This window comes from Odocoileus virginianus, chromosome 3 (assembly GCF_023699985.2).
Source record: "Odocoileus virginianus isolate 20LAN1187 ecotype Illinois chromosome 3, Ovbor_1.2, whole genome shotgun sequence".
NCBI lineage: Eukaryota > Metazoa > Chordata > Mammalia > Artiodactyla > Cervidae > Odocoileus > Odocoileus virginianus.
Genome location: NC_069676.1, coordinates 5931305 through 5951664, shown reverse-complemented (window position 1 = coordinate 5951664; position 20360 = coordinate 5931305). Strand labels below are relative to the sequence as shown.

Below are 20360 nucleotides of genomic sequence, written 5' to 3'. Positions count from 1 at the left end.
CACCATATCTGCAGACCCAAGCCTGTACCCACCCATGTGAACAAACTCTGTAAACACAAGCAGGTGACTTCGATTTCTTCTAGAACCTGTAGTGATGAACCTCCAGATTAAATGAGATAACTAGGCTGCACATAATTACTTAAAGAATATTAACAATTTATCAGAGTAGATGCGCCATTGAACTTAGAAATAGCATCCTACGGGAGGAGAAAAAACACCACAGCTACCTCCCAGTGGAGTTCCCTGAAGATGTGTCGTTTATGAAATTTCTTTTTTTTTTTTTTTTGTTATTGCTGGAAAGAGTTTAATTTTTTAAAAAAACAAAAGCTATGTGAACTATTTGTAAGAAAGTCTATTACCTTGGATAACCTCAAATATGCAGATGACACCACCCTTATGGCATAAAGTGAAGAAGAATTAAAGAGCATCTTGATCAAAGTGAAAGAGGAGAGTGAAAAAGTTGACTTAAAGCTCAACATTCAGAAAACTAAGATCATGGCATCTGGTCCCATCACTTCACGGCAAATAGATGGGGAAACAGTGGCTGACTTTATTTTTTTGGGCTCCAAAATCACTGCAGATGGTGATTGAAGCCATGAAATTAGAAGACGCTTACTCCTTGGAAGGAAAGTTATGACCAACCTAGACAGCATATTAAAAAGCAGAGACACTACTTTGTCAACAAAGGTCTGTCTGGTCAAGGCTATGGTTTTTCCAATGGTCATGTATGGATGTGAGAGTTGGACTACAAAGAAAGCTGAGCACTGAAGAATTGATGCTCCAGCACCACAATTGGAGAAGACTCTTGAGAGTCCCTTGGACTGCAAAGAGATCCAACCAGTCCATCGTAAAGGATATCAGTCCTGGGTGTTCATTGGAAGAACTGATGCTGAAGCTGAAATTCCAATACTTTGGCCACCTCACGAGAAGAACTGACTCATTGGAAAAGACCCTGATGCTGGGAGGGATTGGGGGCAGGAGGAGAAGGGGATGACAGAGGATGAGATGATTGGATGACATCACCAACTCGATGGACATGAGTTTGAGTAGGCTCTAGGAGTTGGTGATGGACAGGGAGGCCTGGTCTGCTTCGGTCATGGGGTCACAAAGAGTTGGACATGACTGAGCGACTGAACTAAACAGAACTATTACCTTGGGACTGGAACATGAAATTTATTTTTCTCTCGAAATTGGTCAGAAATTTCTTCTCTATCTCTAAGCACCTACACGCTTTTACTATTAAACTCAGCTTCAGAATGTGCCCAGATCTGACCAGAAAAATCTGTTTTTCTGGTTTTTCCATTAACAGCATTTATAAAATAGCTATGCAGGAATGGATTTTTGTGAAGAATGGAAGCATATGGGCTCTGAAGTGGGGCTGACCTGACTTTTGGGCAAGTATTTTAATCTTTCTGAGCCTCAGTTTCCTTATTTGCAAAATGGGGGCCACGTTACCCATTTCCAGGGCTTAAACATAATCTAAGATCGCATAGTTAAGGCCCCTGGAAGGGCCCAATGAAACACATTCCTCCCTTTCTCTTCAATACCTGCAAGCTGCTCTCAAACCAAAAACTGCAGCTAAGAAATCACAGGAAGTGTTCTAAGAGTGACACAATGGGTTTGAGTGAAATGTAACTGATTGTGAGTTAAAAACAAAATAATACAGAAAACTTTAAATATCTTTTTTACTCCAATATATGCTGCTTTGCAATTTACATGTAGCAGACATGTTGAATGTATTTAAAGGTAGTATTTAGTTGGGTATTTGCAGTTATTTTGTTTACCAAATCTAACTAAATAAAATATTTGTGAAATCATCTCTAATTCGACAAGTGGTAACGTTTTTTTTTGCCAGATATCTCTGCCATCCTGTTTTGAGGGAATAATCACCATAACTCAAATTGAGCCACTTAAAATTCTTTTTTAATCTAAAGGAAGACCTTTTTCACTTCAGATTTTAAATTCAAGAGTAAATGTGATACATGTAACTCCATGGCTGATTCATGTCATGTATGACAAAACCCACTGCAATGCTGTGAAGTAATTAGCCTCCAACTAATAAAAATAAATGGAAAAAAAAAAGAGTAAATGTGAAACATGGCAGCATGCCAGGCCTCCCTGTCCATCACCAACTCCCGAAGTGTATTCAATTGAGACAGCGATGCCATCCAACCATCTCATCCTGTGTCGTCCCCTTCTCCTGCCTTCAATCTTTCCCAGCATCAGGGTCTTTTCCAATGAGTCAGTTCTTCTCATCAGGTGACCAAAGTATTGGAGTTTCAGCTTCAACATCAGTCCTTCCAAAGAATATTCAGGACTGATGTCCTTTAGGATGGACTGGTTGGATTTCTTTGCAGTCCAAGGGACTCTCAAGAGTCTTCTCCAACACCACAGTTCAAAAGCATCAATTCTTTGGTGCTCAGCTTTCTTTGTAGTCCAACTCTCACATCCATACATGACTACTGGAAAAACCACAGCCTTGACTAGATGGACCTTTGTTGGCAAAGTAATATCTCTGCTTTTTAATATGCTGTCTAGGTTGGTCATAACTTTCCTGCCAAGGAGTAAGTGTCTTTTAATTTCATGGCTGCAGTCACCATCTGCAGTGATTTTGGAACCCCAAAAAATAAAGTCTGTCACTGTTGCCACTGTTTTCCCATCTATTTGCCATGAAGTGATGGGACGAGATGCCATGATCTTAGTTTTCTGAATGTTGAGCTTTAAGTCAACTTTTTCAGTCTCCTCTTTCACTTTCATCGAGATGCTCTTTAATTCTTCTTAGCTTTCTGCCGTAGGGGTGGTATCATCTGCATATCTGAGGTTATTGATATTTCTCCCGGCAATCCCAATTCCACCTTGTGCTTCATCCAGCTGAGCATTTCTCATGATGTACTCTGCATATAAGTTAAATAAGCAAGGTGACAATACACAGCCTTGACGTACTCCTTTCCCTATTTGGAACCAGTCTGTTGTTCCATGTCCAGTTCTAACTCTTGCTTCCTGACCTGCATACAGATTTCTCAAGAGGCAGGTAAGGTGGTCCGATATTTCCATCTCTTTAAGAATTTTCCATAGTCTGTGGTGATCCACCCAGTCGAAGGCTTTGGCATAGTCAATAAAGCAGAAATAGATGTTTTTCTGGAACTCTCTTGCTTTTTTGATGATCCTACAGATATTGGCAATTTGATCTCTGGTTCCTCTGCCTTTTCTAAATCCAGCTTGAATATCTGGAAGTTCTTGGTTCATGTACTGTTGAAGCCTGGCTTGGAGAATTTTGAGCATTACTTTACTAGTGTGTGAGATGAGTGCAATTGTGCAGTAGTCTGAGCACTCTTTGGCATTGCCTTTCTTTGGGATTGGAATGAAAACTGACCTTTCAAGTCCTGGCCACTGCTGAGTTTTCCAAATTTGCTGGCATATTGAATGCAGCACTTTCACAGCATCATCTTTTAGGATTTGAAATAGCTCAACTGGAATTCCATCACCTCCACTAGCTTTGTTTATAGTGATGTTTCCTAAGGCCCACTTGACTTCGCATTCCAGGATATCTGGCTCGAGGTGAGTGATCATACCATCGTGATTATCTGGGTCGTGAAGATCTTTTTTGTATAGTTCTTCTGTATATTCTTGCCACCTCTTCTTAATATCTTCTGCTTCCGTTAGGTCCATAACAAGTCTGTCTTTTACTGTGCCTATCTTTGCATGAAATGTTCCCTTGGTATCTCTAATTTTCTTGAAGAGATCTCTAGTCTTTCCCATTCTATTGTTTTCCTCTATTTCTTTGCACTGACCACTGAGGAAGGCTTTCTTCTCTCTCCTTGCTATTCTTTGGAACCCTGCATTCAAATAGGTGTATCTTTCCTTTCCTTCTGTGCTTTTTGCTTCTCTTCTTTTCACAGCTATTTGTAAGGCCATTGTTTTATTTTTTTTCAAATATTCTCTCTGCTCCGTTTCTCTCTTTTCTCCTACACAATCCCCACAGTGCATATGCTGGTTTGTTTGATGGTGTCCTATAGGTCCCTTAGGCTCTGCTTGCTTTCCTTCTGTCTTGTTTCTTTCTGCTTCTCAGCCTTGATCATTTCCACTAGCCTATCTTCAAGTTCTTGGATCCTTTCTTCTCTCTGCTCAAATCTGCCTTTGACTCTTCTAGTGAACTTTTCATGTCAGTTGTACTTTCCAACTCCAGAATTTGATTTTGGGTTCTTGTTAAGTTTACTATATCCTTGGCTTTCTTTCTTTCTTTTTTTGCTCTTTTCCAATCTCCTTATTGTATTTCCATTTTCTCATATTTTTCTTGACTTTCACTACATCTTCATTTAGTTCTTTTAGAATCATTCAGACAGATATTTAAGTCTAAAAGGGCTATCATTAGGTCTTTTTACCAGGGACAGTTTATATTGATTTTTTTTTTCCATTTGAATGGGCCATACTTTTTGGCTTCTTTGTATACTTTGTGATTATTTGCTAAACACTGGACATTTGAGTCTAATGTTAACTCTGGAAATTGGATTCTCCTCCTTCTGTAGGCTTTGCTTTGTTGTTTTTGGTTTTTTGCTTGATTTGTTGAAGGTTCACTCTGTACCAAGGGTCAGCCTGTGACATAAACAGGGTTTTCTCAGTTTTTTTCTGAGTGTTCTCCTGGGTATGTGCAGTCACTTTTTAGTTTCCCTTGCATATGCATTTGTTTTTTTAATGTCCTAGTCTTTAATGCCTAGTTTCCTAAAGGGGGAAAGGTGAAAACGAAGGGTGGGAGGGAGGGTTCTAGCCCTTTTAGTCTCCTGGGATTCATTTCAGCTGGAAGAGGAGAGGCTTACGACAATGTATGGAGGTGTGACAACAATGGCTAGCCATCTGTTTTTCTGTGCCTCTCCCATCAGAAGCAGGAATCAGCCACCAGATCTCAGAGCTTTGATATCTGGAGGACAGGATCCTTTTCGCCTACCCTGGTTCCAGTAGAAGTTGCTCCAGGAACAGGGCGCACAGCTGTCTGTCAGCCATGTGGCTACAGGTGGGAGACGGGTAGGTACTACCGTGCAAAGAGCTGAAACTCACCGACAGTGACCTCCCCAGTCTTCTGCTGGAAGGTGCGGTACTTCCACTGACTCCAGAGTTCCTTAATAGTTACATCAGAAAGATTCTGCCAGTGCAACTGTTGTCTAGGTGGGGAGACAGATTCCTGGTACTTCCTATTCCCCCATCTTCCCAGACTCCTCATTTTAAAGGCTTTCGAATCCACACACTTCAGTTATGTCTAGTTCCTATAGCCAAATGTGGTCCCTTCCCAATTCCAGCACAGATGTTAATTACTCCTGGTGTTAAGAGACATTTAATGTATTCAAGCAGTCAACAAGCTTTTTCTGTAAGGATCCAGACAGTAAATAGTTTTGGTTTTGTGAACTACATATTCTCTGTCATGACCACTCAATTCTGCCACTGCTGCTTGAAAGCCGCCACAGACAAGATGTGAATGAACAGAGTGAGGCTGCATTCCAATTAAGACTTCACTTGTGGACACTGAAATCTGACTGTCTATTATTTTTATGGATCAAAAGTATTGTCCTTTTTTAATCATTCAAAAATGTTGAAAACCTGAGAGTTCCTTGGTAACCTAATGGTTAGGATTCTGGGCTTTCACTGCCATGGCCAAGATTCAGTCCCTGGTTGGGGAACTGAGACCCCCACAAGCTATGCAGTGTAGCCAAAAAAAAAAAAGTTAAAAATTCATCCTTGGTTCACCAGCCAGAATACACAAGGCTTTGGGCTGACATGGCCCATGGTCAAGGTATACATTCCTGAGGTATTCAAAATACCTGGGCTATATAAATATTGAATAAATAACTTTCTCCCTGGAACAATAGAATGGTACAGTTGCCTTTCTGCTATATTAATTAAATCTGTGTGTTGGCATGCTAAGGCGTTTCAGTCGTGTCTGACTCTTTGTGACCCCAAGAACTGTAGCCCGTCAGGCTCCTCTGTCCATGGAGTTCTCCAGGCAAGAATACTGGAGTGGGTTGCCATGCCCTCCTCCAAATTAATTAGGTTTAACAGTACTAAAAACCTTTAGTTAGATATTCTCAACACAACTTGAGCAAAGTCAATCTAAGGATCCTATAGGTGGAAGAGTTTTCACAAATCACCAGAAATGGTTGTCAGCACTATCGAAACTCACCAAACATAATATAGTACTGGGACTTCCCATTCAGATTCTTCTGATCCACGTCTGCAGGGAACAGCTTAATGTAGCCCCCTCCGCAGTCCATCTTCTGCTCGTGTTTTACTGTGTACTGAACAATCAGAGTCTTCCCCTTATTGCTAAATGGTTTGAACCGTGCAGAGATGGCGTAGAATCGGCTGTTTTGTGTGGTTTGCAGACCTTTAAATAAAAAGTACTCATGAAGGAATAGGAATGACACCACTCAGCAAGGCAAGAATTAAATGGCTATCCTCCCCTACCCCTGATAAACCTTCCAACCATTTATGTTGATCCTGCACCTAGAGCACATCTGTACAATAATATGCGATGCGTGTGTCACTAACGGGCTCTGTGCTGCCACAGAACTTCCATCTCACATACCCGTGTATGTATTTTTGTATTTAATACACCAGTTAGGTCTTAAGTTATAAAAACACTTCAGTTCTAATGGACAGATATGTGGTCTAATTAAGGATAAAGGATTCATTTTGTTTCCCTTCATTTTCCAAGGGGTGGGAATATACAAGGAAGCTTTGTAGCAACTGGGTTAAAAAATGGAGCATTCTGCAACTTCTCTGGTGGTCTAGTGGTTAAGAATCTGCCTGCCAGTGCAGGGGAAATGGGTGTGACCCCGATCCAGGGAGATTCCTCATGCCGTGGAGCAACCAAGCCTGTGCACCACGACTACTAAAGACCATGTGCTCTAGGGCCCACGCTGCAGGAAGAGAAGCCGCAACGAGAAGCCTGCGCACCACGAGTAGAGTAGCCCCCACTTGCCACAACTAGAGAAAGCCTGAGCACAGCAACGAAGACCTGGTGAGGTCAAAGCTAACTAACTGCATAATTTAAAAAAAAATGAAATATTGCCGTCCACAGCAACAGGGATGGATCTAGAGACTGTCATACTGAGTGAATAAGTCTGACAGAGAAGGGGGGATATTCTATAACAGCCTTTATATGTGGAATCCATATTCAAAAAATGATACAAATGAACCAACAAAACAAGGAGACTCAACAGACTGAAGAGAATGAATTTATGGCTGCAGGGGGAAGGATGTGGGGAAGGGATGGTTAGGGAGTTTGGGATGGACATGCACACACTGCTACATTTAAAAGGATAACCAACAAGGGCCTACTGTAGAGCGCATGGAACTCTGCTCAGGGCTATATGCCAGCCTGGATGCCAGGGGAGTCTGGGGAGAAACAGATACTTGGGTATGTATGGCTGAGTCCCTTTGCTAGATTGTTTGTTAACTGGCTATATCCCAATACAAAATACAAAGTTGAATAAATAAATACATGGAGCAGTCTACTTCTTTAGCTTAATTCTCATCATAAAACAGCTACTTTAGAGACACAATGGCTAAAGGAGAACAGAATGCTGATCTGGAGAAAAAAAAAGGTGCTTCACTGCATGGGGTGAGTTGGTTCATAGGTGTCATCTGTGTAGTGGCTATTTTTACAAAAAAAACCATCCTTTTGTCACATGAATCATCTTATACAAGCTTAGTCGTTTACTGCAAGACCAAACTCCCTTTTTCAGCAGCCACACAGCTCTGAACCAATTCCTTACCTTACACTGGACCATAAGACAAACCTGACAACAAGGACCTACTGGAATAGCACAGGGAACTACACTCAGTATTTTGTAATAACTTATAAAGGAAAAGAACCTGAAAAAATATATATATATATAACTGAATCACTGTGGTGTACACCTGAGACTAACATATTATAAATCAACTATCAACTATGCTTAAATTAAAAAAAGAAAGACAAACTTGAAAACAGCCAGTCTTATAACTTACCCTTCTGTGCAACATACTCCTGTCCCCATAACTGCCTATGCTGAGAGCCATCATTAATGAATCTGGCATTCTATATTAGTATGTCTAAGCCTGAATTCACAGTTGACTTCCCACTCCCACACCTATCTCTCTCTTCTCCATTCTACCCCCACCCATCCCTCTCTCAGGTGATCTGCAGTCCCTCCCGCTAGCATCCAGGCAATTATAAGGCCATCTAGTCATAGCAAACACCCTCTTCCAACAACACAAGAGAAGACTCTACACATGGACATCACCAGATAGTCAATACCGGAATCAGACTGATTATGTTCTTTGCAGTTGAAGATGGAGAAGTTCTATACGGTCAGCAAAAACAAGATCAGGATCTGACTGTGGGTCAGATCATGAACTCCTTATTGCCAAATTTTCAGACTTAAATTGAAGAAAGCAGGGAAAACCGCTAGACCATTCAGGTATGACCTAAATCAAATCCCTTACAATCATACAATGGAAGTGACAAATGGAGTCAAAGGGTTAGATGTAACTGACAGAGTGCCTGAAGAACTATGGATGGAAGTTCGTGACATTGTACAGGAGGCAGTGATTAAGACCATCCCCAAGAAAAAGAAATGCAAAAAGGCAAAATGGTTGTATGAGGAGGCATTACAAATAGCTGAGAAAAGAAGGGAAGCGACAAACAAAGGAGAAAAGGAAAGATATACCCATCTGAATGCAGAGTTCCAAAGAATAGCAAAGAGAGATAAGGAAGCCTTCCTCAGTGATCAATGCAAAGAAATAGAGGAAAACAATAGAATGGGAAAGACTAGAGATCTTCCCTGGTAGCTCAGTTGGTAAAGAATCCATCTGCAATGCAGGAGACCCCTGTTTAATTTCTGGGTTGGGAAGATCCGCTGGAGAAGGGATAGGCTGCCAACTCCAGTATTCTGGCCTGGAGAATTCCATGGACTGTATAGTCAAGAGTTGGACACGACTCTGCGACTTTCACTTTCAGAGATCTCTTCAAGAAAATTAGAGATACCAAGGAACATTTCATGCAAAGATGGCCACAAAAAAGGACAAAAATGGTATTGACCTAACAGAAGCAGAAGATATTAGGAAGAGGTGGCAAGAATACACAGAACTTTACAAAAAAGATCTTCATGACCCAGATAATCACAATGATATGGTCACTCACCTCGAGCCAGACATCCTGAAGTGTGAAGTCGAGTGGGCCTTAGAAAGCATCACTATGAACAAAGCTAGTGGAGGTGATGGAATTCCAGTTGAGCTATTTCAAATCCGAAAAGATGATGCGGTTAATTAAAGTGCTGCACTCTATATGCCAGCAAATGTGGAAAACTCAGCAGTGGCCACAGGACTTGAAAAGGTCAGTTTTCATTCCAATCCCAAAGAAAGGCAGTGCCAAAGAATGTTCAAACTACCGCACAATTGCACTCATCTCACATGCTAGCAACGTAATGCTCAAAATTCTCCAAGCAAGACTTCAACAGTACATGAACCAAGAACTTCCAGATGTCCAAGTTGGATTTAGGAAAGGCAGAGGAACCAGAGATCAAGTTGCCAACATCCGCAGGATAATCAAAAAAGCAAGAGTTCCAAGAAAACATCTACTTTTGCTTTGTTGACTAAGCCAAAGACTTTGACTGTGTGGATCATGGTAAACTGTGGGAAATTCTTAGAGATGGGAATATCAGACAACCTCACCTGCCTTCTGAGAAATCTGTATGCAGGTCAAGAAGCAACAGTTACAATAGGACATGGAATAACAGAGTGGTTCCAAATTGGGAAAGGAATATGTCAAGGCTGTGTATTGTCACCCTGCTTATTTAACTTACATGCAGAGTACATCATGAGAAATGCAGGGCTGGATGAAGCACAAGATGGAATCAAGAATGCTGGGAGAAATATCAACAACCTCAGGTACACAGATGACACCACCCTTATGGCAGAAAGAGAAGAAGAATTAAAGAGCCTCTTGATGAAAGTGAAAGAGGAGAGTGAAAAAGGTGGCTTAAAGCTCAACATTCAGAAAACTAAGATCATGGCACCTGATCCCATCACTTCATGGCAAATAGATGGGAAACAGTGGAAACAGTGACAGACTTTATTTTCTTGGGCTCCAAAATCACTGCAGATGGTGACTGCATCCATGAAATTAAAAGACACTTGCTCCTTGGAAGAAAAGCTATGACCAACCTAGACAGAATATTAAAAACCAGAGACACTATTTTGCCAAAAAAGGTCAGTATGCAGAGTACATCATGAGAACCCCTGGGCTGGATGAACAAGTTGGAATCAAGATTGCTGGGAGAAATATCAATAACCTCAGATATGCAGATGACACTACCCTTATGGCAGAAAACTAAGAAGAACTAAAGAACCTCTTGATGAAAGTGAAAGAGGAGAGTGAAAAAGTTGACTTAAAGCTCAATATTCAGAAAACTAAGATCATGGCATCTGGTCCCATCACTTCATGGCAAATAGATGGGGAAACCATGGAAACAGTGAGAGACTTCATTTTTGGGGGCTCCAAAATCACTGCAGATGGTGACTGCAGCCATGAAATTAAAAGACACTTACTCCTTGGCAGGAAAGTTATATTAAAAAGCAGAGATGTTACTTTGCCAACAAAGGTCCATCTAGTCAAGGCTATGGTTTTTCCAGTAGTTATGTATTGATGTGAGAGTTGGACTACAAAGAAAGCTGAGCACCGAAGAATTGATGCTTTTGAACTGCGGTGTTGGAGAAGACTTTTGAAAGTCCCTTGGACTGCAAGGAGATGCAACAAATCCATCCCAAATGACATCAGTCCTGAGTGTTCACTGCAAGGACTGATGATGAAGCTGAAACTCCAATACTTTGGCCACCTGATGAGAAAAACTGACTCATTGGAAAATACCCTGATGCTGGGAAAGATTGAAGGCAGGAGGAGAAGGGGACAACAGAGAATGAAATGGTTGGATGGCATCACTGACTCAATGGATATGAGTTGGAGCAAGCTCCAGGAGTTGGTGATGGACAGGGAAGCCTACAGTGCTGTAGTCCAGGGGGTCACAAAGAGCTGGACACGACCGAGCCACTGAACTGAACTGACTCACCCCACTCCTCAGCTATCACCATCACCTCTCAGCACCTCCCTTCTCTGTCTAGTTAACTTCTATTGATCTTTCCATCCATGACTTCTATGTCCTGATCCTGGAAGACCAAAATGAGAGGTCAAATTAACCAGTATACTCAGTGCCTTGCCTGTATCTGCTCTCAGTAGACATGTGCTGGAGTGAATGAAATGCAAAGTCTAGAGTCTCAGCATTTCAGGTTGGAGGAAGGAAAACTATTGTGGGGGAAAAAACAAATGACAACCCCACTCCTTAGACAAGCTTCATAGAACTGATCATTTTCACTCTGTTTTTTCCATTACAGCCTGACAATTTGGAGCAATGTGTATCTATGAAACAATGCAATTACATTCCAAAACCAGAGGTTGCTGGGTGTTAGGGCAAGATGGTGTAACAGGGTCAAGATGGAAGATGAATGGAAAGTGAATGGAAGGTGGTGAAGAGGGGAACTTTTCATCTAAATCAAGGGTTGGTAAACTTTTTTTCTGTTAAAAGCCAGGGAATAAACATTTTACACTTTTGAGAGTCTGAACTACACAATTCTGCCTTGAGAATTGCAGCCTGAAAGCAGCCACAGACTGTATGCAAATAAGTGAGCATGGCTGTGTTCCACTAACCCTTTATTTATGGACTGTGAAATTTCAGACACTGCATGGAACATTGTATAACTTTAATGCATCACAAAATACTATTTCCCTTCCTTTTTTTCCCCAACAACTAAACAATGAAGAGGGGACTCCCTGGTGGTCCAGTGGTTAAGAATTTGCCTTGCAATGAAGGAGATAGAGGTTCAAGCTCTGTTCTGGGAACTAAGACCCCACATACTACAGAGCAACTAAGCCAGAGTGACAAAACTAGAGAGCTCATGCGTGGCAAGAAAAAGATTTTCTTGCCAGGGAACGGAAGCTCCCGCGTGCTGTGACTAAGCCCTGAGGTGGATTAAAGAAAAAAACTTAGAAATCTAGCTGGTGTATAAAAAAACAGGCAGTAGTTTGTCTACTTTTGATCATTAGGAATGAGAAGCCAGAATGGAGGTTATTCTTGGTACCAGAAGGCTACAGACTTGGGGCAGGGTGGGGGTGAGGGACTTGCCTCTGGGGGTGGAAGTGGGGCCTGAAAGTTCCTATCTTGATCTGGGTGTGCAGTCTTAACTATATTCATTCTATTGGACCCCCTAAGATCCATCCACTTGACAGCATATAACCTTAATTTTTTTTTTTTAACTTGAAAATAAAAATGAGAAGTATCTTCTGATGTTTTTCCTTCTGTAGCCTAAGGCCCTCGGGTCTCCAAACCCATCTGACTAGTGCTTGTAAAGAGACATCATCTTGGTGTCTTCTAAAGAGAGAAAAGACAAAACGACCCTACCCAGGCCTGTTTCCCGAATTGTGAAATGGGTGTTGGGGTGTGCCACACCTACCTTTAAAGGTTGCTATGAGGCGTTTAATATTCATTTAATTAATCTCACGATTCCTACACTAACCTTTGTCTTTCTCTTTATGACCATAAAAATTCCCGGAGGAGAGTCTAAAATGCCCAAATTGGGAGTCATTAGTGGAAGGCACCCATCGGTTCCGCCAGCGCTCTGTAGGGGGTAAATAACACAGGTTAGGGCTGAAAACTGTTAATTTGTGTCGTGGGGAGAATGATGGGGACGCTCGAGGCTTCGAAGCTTCAGGGTTTTGATACCACCGATCCTTCGTCTAAAGGCCGGTGCCAAATGGCAACTCAGGCCATCCTATGGGCAACGGGGTATACGGGAGCTTACACCCCCGCCACCATCGGCGTCGCCCCTTCACCTCCATCTAGAAATTCCTCTTGGAAGTAGACGGTGGCCAGCGCCACCCGCAGCACACAGATTGCCCAGAGCGGAACTCGAGGCGCGGCCATGGACCGTGCGGCACCACTTCTTCTCACAACTGCCTCTTGTGCGTCCAGCGGTCTCCGCGGTCCGCCGGGCCCGTCCCGGAACTACAGCTCCCGTCACGCCTCGCGATTATGACCCGAGACTCCATTGGGCTCTGACGCGCGGTGCACGCCAGGCCCGCCCCAAAACTACCACTCCCACAATGCCTTGCTATTGTGACCTGGAGTGCTATTGGTCTTCAGGGCGCGGGGTGACCCGGGAGATGTAGTCTCTTTCGCCCTGGCGCCGTTGCCGAGGGCAACGGTCCCCTCTGGCACGAGTGTTCCACCGGGAGCGGCGGCAGCCTCCGCGGAAGGACTTCGCGGGAGGAGGTTGGCGGGGTTGGCTGGGCGGTGGCCGGGCTTGATGCCTGGGCTCGGGAGAGGATTTGAGGGAAACGGGCCGCGCTCTGGAGCTGAGTAGGTCGGGCAGCAGGAGGGCGGTTCAGGGGCCTCAAGCCTCAGTTTCGCCGTCTGAGGCGCACTGGAGAGATGGTCCAGTGTGGGTCGCTTCAGGCCTTGGGGAACAACTCGCTGGTCTGAGGGGCGCCCCTATTTTCAAAAATTGGTTTGTTTTTTAACAGCTTTATCGATAACTCATCTACATACGGTACAATTCACCCCTTTTAAGCTTACAATTCCGTTATTTTAATAAAAATTTACCAAATGGTGCAAACATCACCGCCATCCAGCTTTCGAACTTGTGGGTCACCTCATCTCTCCATCCCTGCTACCACCCGCAGTCCCAGGCAACCACCGATGGGCTTTGTGAGTTTGTGGATTTGCCTCTTCTGGACAGTCCTTGTAACTGGAATAATAGGGTGTGTGGTTTTTTGCATCACGTGGTATTTTCACTTAGTGTGCATGTTGTGAGTATCATTATCTGTTCATTTTTATTACTTAATAGTGCTCATCCATTCACTAGTTAATGGCTGTTTGGATTGTTGCCAGTTTTTGTGTATTATGAATAAGAACTGTTACATTTCAGTTATCTTGGGCTGAACGGGATTGAAATTCATGGGTCCTATGGTAACTATGTTTAACTTTTTGAGGACCTACCAGACTGTTTTCCAGGTTGGCAGTTGCATCGTTTTACAGTCTCCTCCAAGGGGTGTGAAGGTTCTATCTAATATCTTCACATCCTCACCAACCACGTGTTCATTTCTGTACTTTTGATTACAGGTCTCTCTAGTGGGTGTGAAGTGGGATCTCATAGTGGCTTTGATTTGAATTCCCCTCATGGATGATGTTGAGCATCTTATTACATGCTTCTTGGCCATTTGTGTATTTTTTGTGTGAAATATCAGTTCATATATTTTGCCTATTGGTTTATTTTTAATTGTGAGTTTACAATGTGTTTTTACAAAAAAAATACATGTTTCTGAAGCTAACACAATATTGTAAATCAACTATACTTCAATAAAAAAATTTTAATTAAAAAATACATATCTATTTTAGTTGTGGTAAAGTGTACATAACATGAAATTTACCCTTTTAAACATTAATTTTTTTTTTTTTTGATTCTTTTATTTGGCTGATCTATGGGGCTTGCAGGATATCACTTCCCGGATCAGGGACTGAATCCCAACCCCTAATCCTAACCACTAGGCCACCAGAGAAATTCCCCCCTCCTCTTTTTTTTTAGTTTATTTATTTTAAACCTTTCAGAAGAACTAGATGCCAGAAAACCTGCCCTGGGGGTCAAGCTTGCCCTCTGGCCAGCACGGAATGGCCTGGAGCCTTAACTACAAAAATATTCACAGAGATAGCTGTTGATGTTGTTCCAGTGCTTTCCACTTCCCCTTCACCATGTCCCTGCAGCTAAAAGTTAGCCCGTTATGCAGGTAGTCCAAATACTGTCATTGTTATTGTTTTGTTTAGTTACTAAGTCGTGTCCAACTCTTTCCCGATCCCATGGACTGTAGCCTGTCAGGCTCCTTTGTCCATAGGACTTCCCAGGCAAGAATACTGGTGTGGGTTGCCATTTCCTTCTCCAAGGAATCTTCCCCACCCAGGGGTTGAACCCTCATCTCTTGCATTGGTAGGCAGATTCTTTACCACTGAGCTACTTGGGAAGCCCCCCCAATACCATCATGACAGCTATCTAAATTTTATTGTATGCTTATTCCGTGCCCCATACTGAACATGGGATTCCTATGAGGAACACAGGAATCCTGTTATTCCTTTTTTACAGATGAGCAAACTGAGGCACAGTGGTTAAGTAACCTGACCAGGGTCACTCCCACTAGGAATTCTGTGTGGTTTTCCATTCACTGACCCCTGTGGTCAAGCCTATGTTGGGCACTCTTAGTATATGAATTGTTAAGATGGGGATAAGAAAGCAAGCACACTCATCAGAGAAACAGACAGTAAGATAATAAAAATAATTCATTCTTGTCAGAATCTTCGGGACTGGGTTAAATGCTTTGCCTTGCACAAAATATTTGAACTCAGCTTTAAAAGGTGTATAAGATGTACAGTTGCCAATTTTAACAACTCAGAATACTGGACACTCAGTTGAATTTCAATTTCAGATAAACATAATTTTTTAACATAAAGATATTTGGAACACATGCCTTTTAGTATCAAATGTTCAGAACATTTTACCTTAAAATATTTGGGTCATACTTAATTTTTAAAAATTATTTGCTGTTTATCTGAAATTCAAATAACTGTCCTCTATTTATTCTGGTAATCCTAATAAAGTAGTTTTCCAAGTGGATAGAGAGGGGGGAAAAGGCTTTTTTGGGTCTCACAGTACTTTTTTGTTTTTTAATAAAAGTAACAAATACAGTCTTGATAGAACATTCAAACAGTATTTTTCTTTTTTTTTTGGCTGCACTGTTCGGGATGTGGGATTTTAGTTCTCTGATCAGGGGTTGAACCTGTGCCCTCTGCGTTGGAAGCACAAAGTCTTAACCAGTGGACCACCAGGCAAGTCCCACATTCAAACAGTATGGAGCTGAGGCATGGTTCTACAGCTCGTCTTTTCTGCCTCACAGACCATTATGCTGGAGATGTTATGCACACAGATTTTCCCCCTTCCATTAATGGCTGCCTAATATTCCATTGTGTGCCTGTGGTTGTCTGGACCTCACTGGGCCTGTGTTTGTGATCAGTACAAATAATGCTGCCAAGACATTCCTTGGACATCTCTATGTGACCTTGAGAACGTAATTATTATAGATAAATTCCAAGATGTGGAATTGTGGGGTCATGGTTCTGTGCATTTCACATTTTCATGGCCATTGCCACGTTCTTCACTAAAGGGCCTGCAGCAGACACCCACCCATGCCATTTTTTCCCCAAGGCTTTAAAATCTTCTGAAACCTTGGTAAATCTTTCAATGGATTGTTCATATTCTTTCGGGGTACACGAGAACTCTGAGAATACGATGAAAACTCAGGCCCTTCTCCCCAGAAAAATATACACTAGCACGCACGCACAACACACAGCTGACATATTGTGCAGGATGGGAGGAGAGGGCGGCCTGTCTGTCCAAAGCCCCTAGTCCTCCTGGGCACTGGTTCTTATACTAAGTAAAATAAGACTTCTTGGGAGCTCATTAGACATACAGACTGAATTTCAAAAACAACTTAATACAGCCAATTTTTAAAACTATTTTTATTTACTTAGCCTCACTGTGTGGCATGCAGGATCTTAGTTCCTTGACCAGGGGTTGAACTCGGACCTCCTGCATTGGGAGCGTGGAGTCTTAACCACTGGACTACCAGGGCAGGCGATCAGCAGCTCTTTTTTCTTTTTTTGGTTGTCAAATAATCCTTTATTTTTCTTTTTCCTTTGCCGTTCTTAACTAGCTGGGCACTCCACCACACCACTGTTAATATCATCTATGATGTCATAAGGGTGGCCGCCATCAACATCGCAACCCACAGACTGGGCTGTCCCCAGGATCGCTTTAATGGTTCCAGAAAGTTCTCTAGCTAGAGACCGATGCCACATCTGCCGGGCAGTATTGATGATCTCATCAAAAGTGATGTTTCCACTGTGCTTAATGTTTTTCTGCTTCTTTCTGTCCTTTGGTGGTTCCTTGAGGGCTTTGATGATCAGGGCAAAAGCAGAAGGTGCCACCTCAATCTGGGCTTGTCTGTTCTGAATGGTCAGTTTCACTATAATCCTCAGACCCTTCCAATCACCAGTTGCCTTGGCGATGTCATCACTGACCTTTTTTGGAGGGCGGATCTTGGGGGCCAGGGCAGACGTGGCACCGACCTCCCCACTGGTGCCCCTCAGGTACGCAATTTTGATCTCATTGAGGTCGAACTTAGGCAGCATGGTGGAGGCGGCTGGTGTCGGATGAACCTGGATTCGGGATGACCGTAGAAAGTTGCACCTTGGCCTCTTCCAAGCCAAAAGCCGAAAGCTCAACAGCTCTTTTTTTTTGAGAGAACTGAGGACACTTGGATAGAGGAGGAGACCGGACGTGGGGTGCAACTGGGGAGTAGGACTGACTCGGAGTTGAAGTGGGGCAGCTGGAGAGACAGTAAAGAACTCTGGGGGTGAGTGAGATCTTTGGAATTAGCCTAAGCTCTGAATTTGACTCTACTACTCACTGGCCATGCAGTCAAAGCTGTGGTTTTTCCAGTAGTCACGTACAGATCTGAGAGTTGGACCATAAAGAAGGCTGAGTGCCAAAGAGGTGATGCTTTTGAACTGTGGTGCTAGAGAAGACTCTTGAGAGTCCCTTGGACTGCAGGGAGATCAAATCAGTCAATCTTAAAGGAAATCAACCCTGAGTATTCATTGGAAGAACTGATGGTGAAACTCTAATACTTTTGCCACCTGATGTGAAGAGACGACTCACTGGAAAAGACCCTGATGCTGGGAAAGACTTGAGGGCAGGAGAAGGGGGCGACAGAGGATGAGATGGTTGGATGGCATTATCGATTCAGTGGACATGAGTTTGAGCAAACTGGGTACCAGTGAAGAACAGGGGAGCCTGGCGTGCTGCAGTCCATGGGGTCTCAAAGAATCAGACACGACTTAGCAACTGAACAACAATAACAACTCACTGATCAGGACCTAACCTGCTGGAGCCTTCATTTCCTTCCTCTCCTCTATGAGAGAGGGATGACAATAACTAACTCACAGGGTCGAGTGAGAGTTAAATGAGATACTGCAGTTCTGAGTGGAGTACCGGGCATCCTGCTGGGGCCTGAGAATCACTAACTTTTGTCTTTAATATGTAACATGTGTCACTTAATACCTGGCCCTAAAGGGTAATTCAGTGGTAACATACCAGGTGTCTTATTTATATATTTTAAATTTATTTTTTGGCTGCCCTGGGTCTTAGTTGCTGCTCCAGGGCTTTCTCTAGTTGCGGCAAGCGGGGGCTACTCTTTGCTGCGGTGCATGGGCTTCTCATTGGGGTGGCTTCTCTTGTGGAGCACATACTCGAGGGCACACAGGCTTTAGAACTTGTGGTGCTTGGGCTTAGTTACTCTGTGGCATCTGGAATCTTCCTGGACCAGGGATCGAACCTGTGTCCCCTGCACTGGCAGGCGGATTCTTATCCACTGTGCCACCAGGGAAGTCCCAGGTGTCTTATTTTCATGGTGGTCATCAGGCTTGGAGGGGCGGCTCTGGCCAGATGGCAAAAGGGTATGTGGTCTCTCCCAAGTGGCGGGAGGTGTTGAGATCTGAACTGGCAGTATGAACATCAGGTGTTCTGATTCTTAAGTTTTCTGTCTTTACTCCCTAGAATGGCTTCGATAAGAAAACCCAGCCGTCCTGTGCGTGGCATCTTTGGCGACCTCAGTGATATTTCCTTAGAAGACTCAAAGATGGAGGACATGCGGAACTCTGGTATCAGTAGAAGTCTTACCAAAATAGCACCTGGTCCCAGCAGATTTTTAAAAAGAAACCAGACTCTGGGTGGAAAACACTTCCTGCCGAAAGACAACGCTGTCCTGGGGAGCGAGCCCTGGTGCTCTTCAAGTAGACCGTCAACCACTGCCTCCAAGGTCAGAGCCAACGCGGCGCTCACGAAGCTGGCGCAGATAGAGACCAGGATCAGGAACCGGAAGGTGCGGATGGATCCATCAGACACGGAACACGAGGACTGGCTCCCTAGCAGAGCAGAGGGAGCGCCCCCCAGGAGGACGACTGACCTTTCTTCACAGAACTCAGGACGACCCTCCCCGGAACGGGCCCCTGAAATTCCTGTCCCTGAGACAGACATGCCGAGTGGGAAGGCCAGTAGGTTTCTAAAGAAGAGAGAAGCAGGGGTGGCAAAGATAGCCGTGGAAGCCCAGGCTGGGAAGGAGAGGGATGCTCAAAGACCCAAGGAGAGACAACCCCCTAGAACACCGGATTCTACAGACAGTGATGAAGAGGAAATGAAAGAGTTGCTAGGGAGCCTGATAGAATCTTCCAGGGAAAAAGAAACACCCACCAATCAGGGTTTCACCAGCACCAAAGCCAGTGAGAAAGAACAAACAAAACCAGTCTCGGTAAGGTTTGCCTGTACTTATCCATTTTTGTTTTTTATTTACTTGGCTGCATCAGGTCGTAGTTGTGGCACGTGGCATCTTCCTTGTGGTGCGGGGACTCTAGTTCTAGCGCACGGCTCCGGAGCTCTTGGGCTCAGTATTTGGCAACACAGGTTACTCTGTGGCATGTGGGATCTTAATTCCCCAACCAGGAATCGAACCTGCATCCATCCCCTGCATTGCAAGATGGATTCTTAACCACTGGACCACCAGGGACATCCCTACATTTTGCACTCATTTATTTTGTACTTGTTTGTATTAATACTTTGCATTTGTACCTTTATGTCATAGCACTAGAGTCTTCTGATGAGCTCCATCACCCATAAGCTGCTTGAGAGAGTGTTGGATGAGGAAGGGTTGGGTTTCAGCCAATCACGGGGACCCACTCCTGGTCTGCTCTGTAAGGGACTGGATTTCAGACACATCAGGTGGTTTTGCAGTATGTGGAGCTGGTAACTGTATACCCCACAGGACGGCACTTTGTATGACTGATCCAACCCCCACCGTGGTCACTGCCGTCGGTGACCCACGCCTGCTTGCTGGTTGTATTATATGGGAATCACTAACTTGGGAAGGCTCCATTTCCTTTTTTTTTTTTTAATTGAGGTGCCATTCCTGTAACCTAAAATTAACCTATTAAAAATGAACAGTTCAGTGGCATTTAGTACATTCAACAATGTTGTGTAACTGCCACCTGTTGCATTGCAAACATTTCCATCCTCCCGAAAGTAAACCGCTGCTGGTTACTCTCTGTCTTCCCTGTTGGCCCAGTGGTAGAGAATCTGCCTACAGTGCAGGAGTCGCCGGAGACGCAGGTTTGATCCCT

At 43.5% G+C, this 20360-nt stretch overlaps 2 protein-coding genes across 8 annotated transcripts in view; one reads left to right on the top strand and one right to left on the bottom strand.

The window, feature by feature from the left end:
* Positions 1-13209, bottom strand: part of CALR3 (calreticulin 3) — a 27008-nt gene extending 13799 nt beyond the window's left edge. For 2 of the 3 annotated variants that reach the window (XM_020908670.2, XM_020908669.2), the window contains exons 1-3: positions 12917-13199; positions 12601-12702; positions 6170-6373 (exon numbers count right to left, since the gene is read on the bottom strand). In XM_020908670.2, the coding sequence (XP_020764329.1) occupies positions 6170-6373; positions 12601-12702; positions 12917-13007 (397 nt within the window). In that variant the 5' untranslated portion in view covers positions 13008-13199. Of the gene's footprint in view, positions 1-6169; positions 6374-12600; positions 12703-12916 lie in introns of all 3 variants that reach the window. The other variant, XM_070462366.1, reaches the window with a different exon arrangement.
* C3H19orf44 (chromosome 3 C19orf44 homolog) overlaps positions 13185-20360 on the top strand; it is a 20946-nt gene continuing 13770 nt past the window's right edge. The window contains exons 1-3 of one of the 5 annotated variants that reach the window (XM_070462329.1): positions 13185-13355; positions 15887-15956; positions 18745-19495. In XM_070462329.1, the coding sequence (XP_070318430.1) occupies positions 18746-19495 (750 nt within the window). In that variant the 5' untranslated portion in view covers positions 13185-13355; positions 15887-15956; position 18745. The other 4 variants (XM_020908666.2, XM_020908665.2, XM_020908667.2 and 1 more) reach the window with 4 other exon arrangements.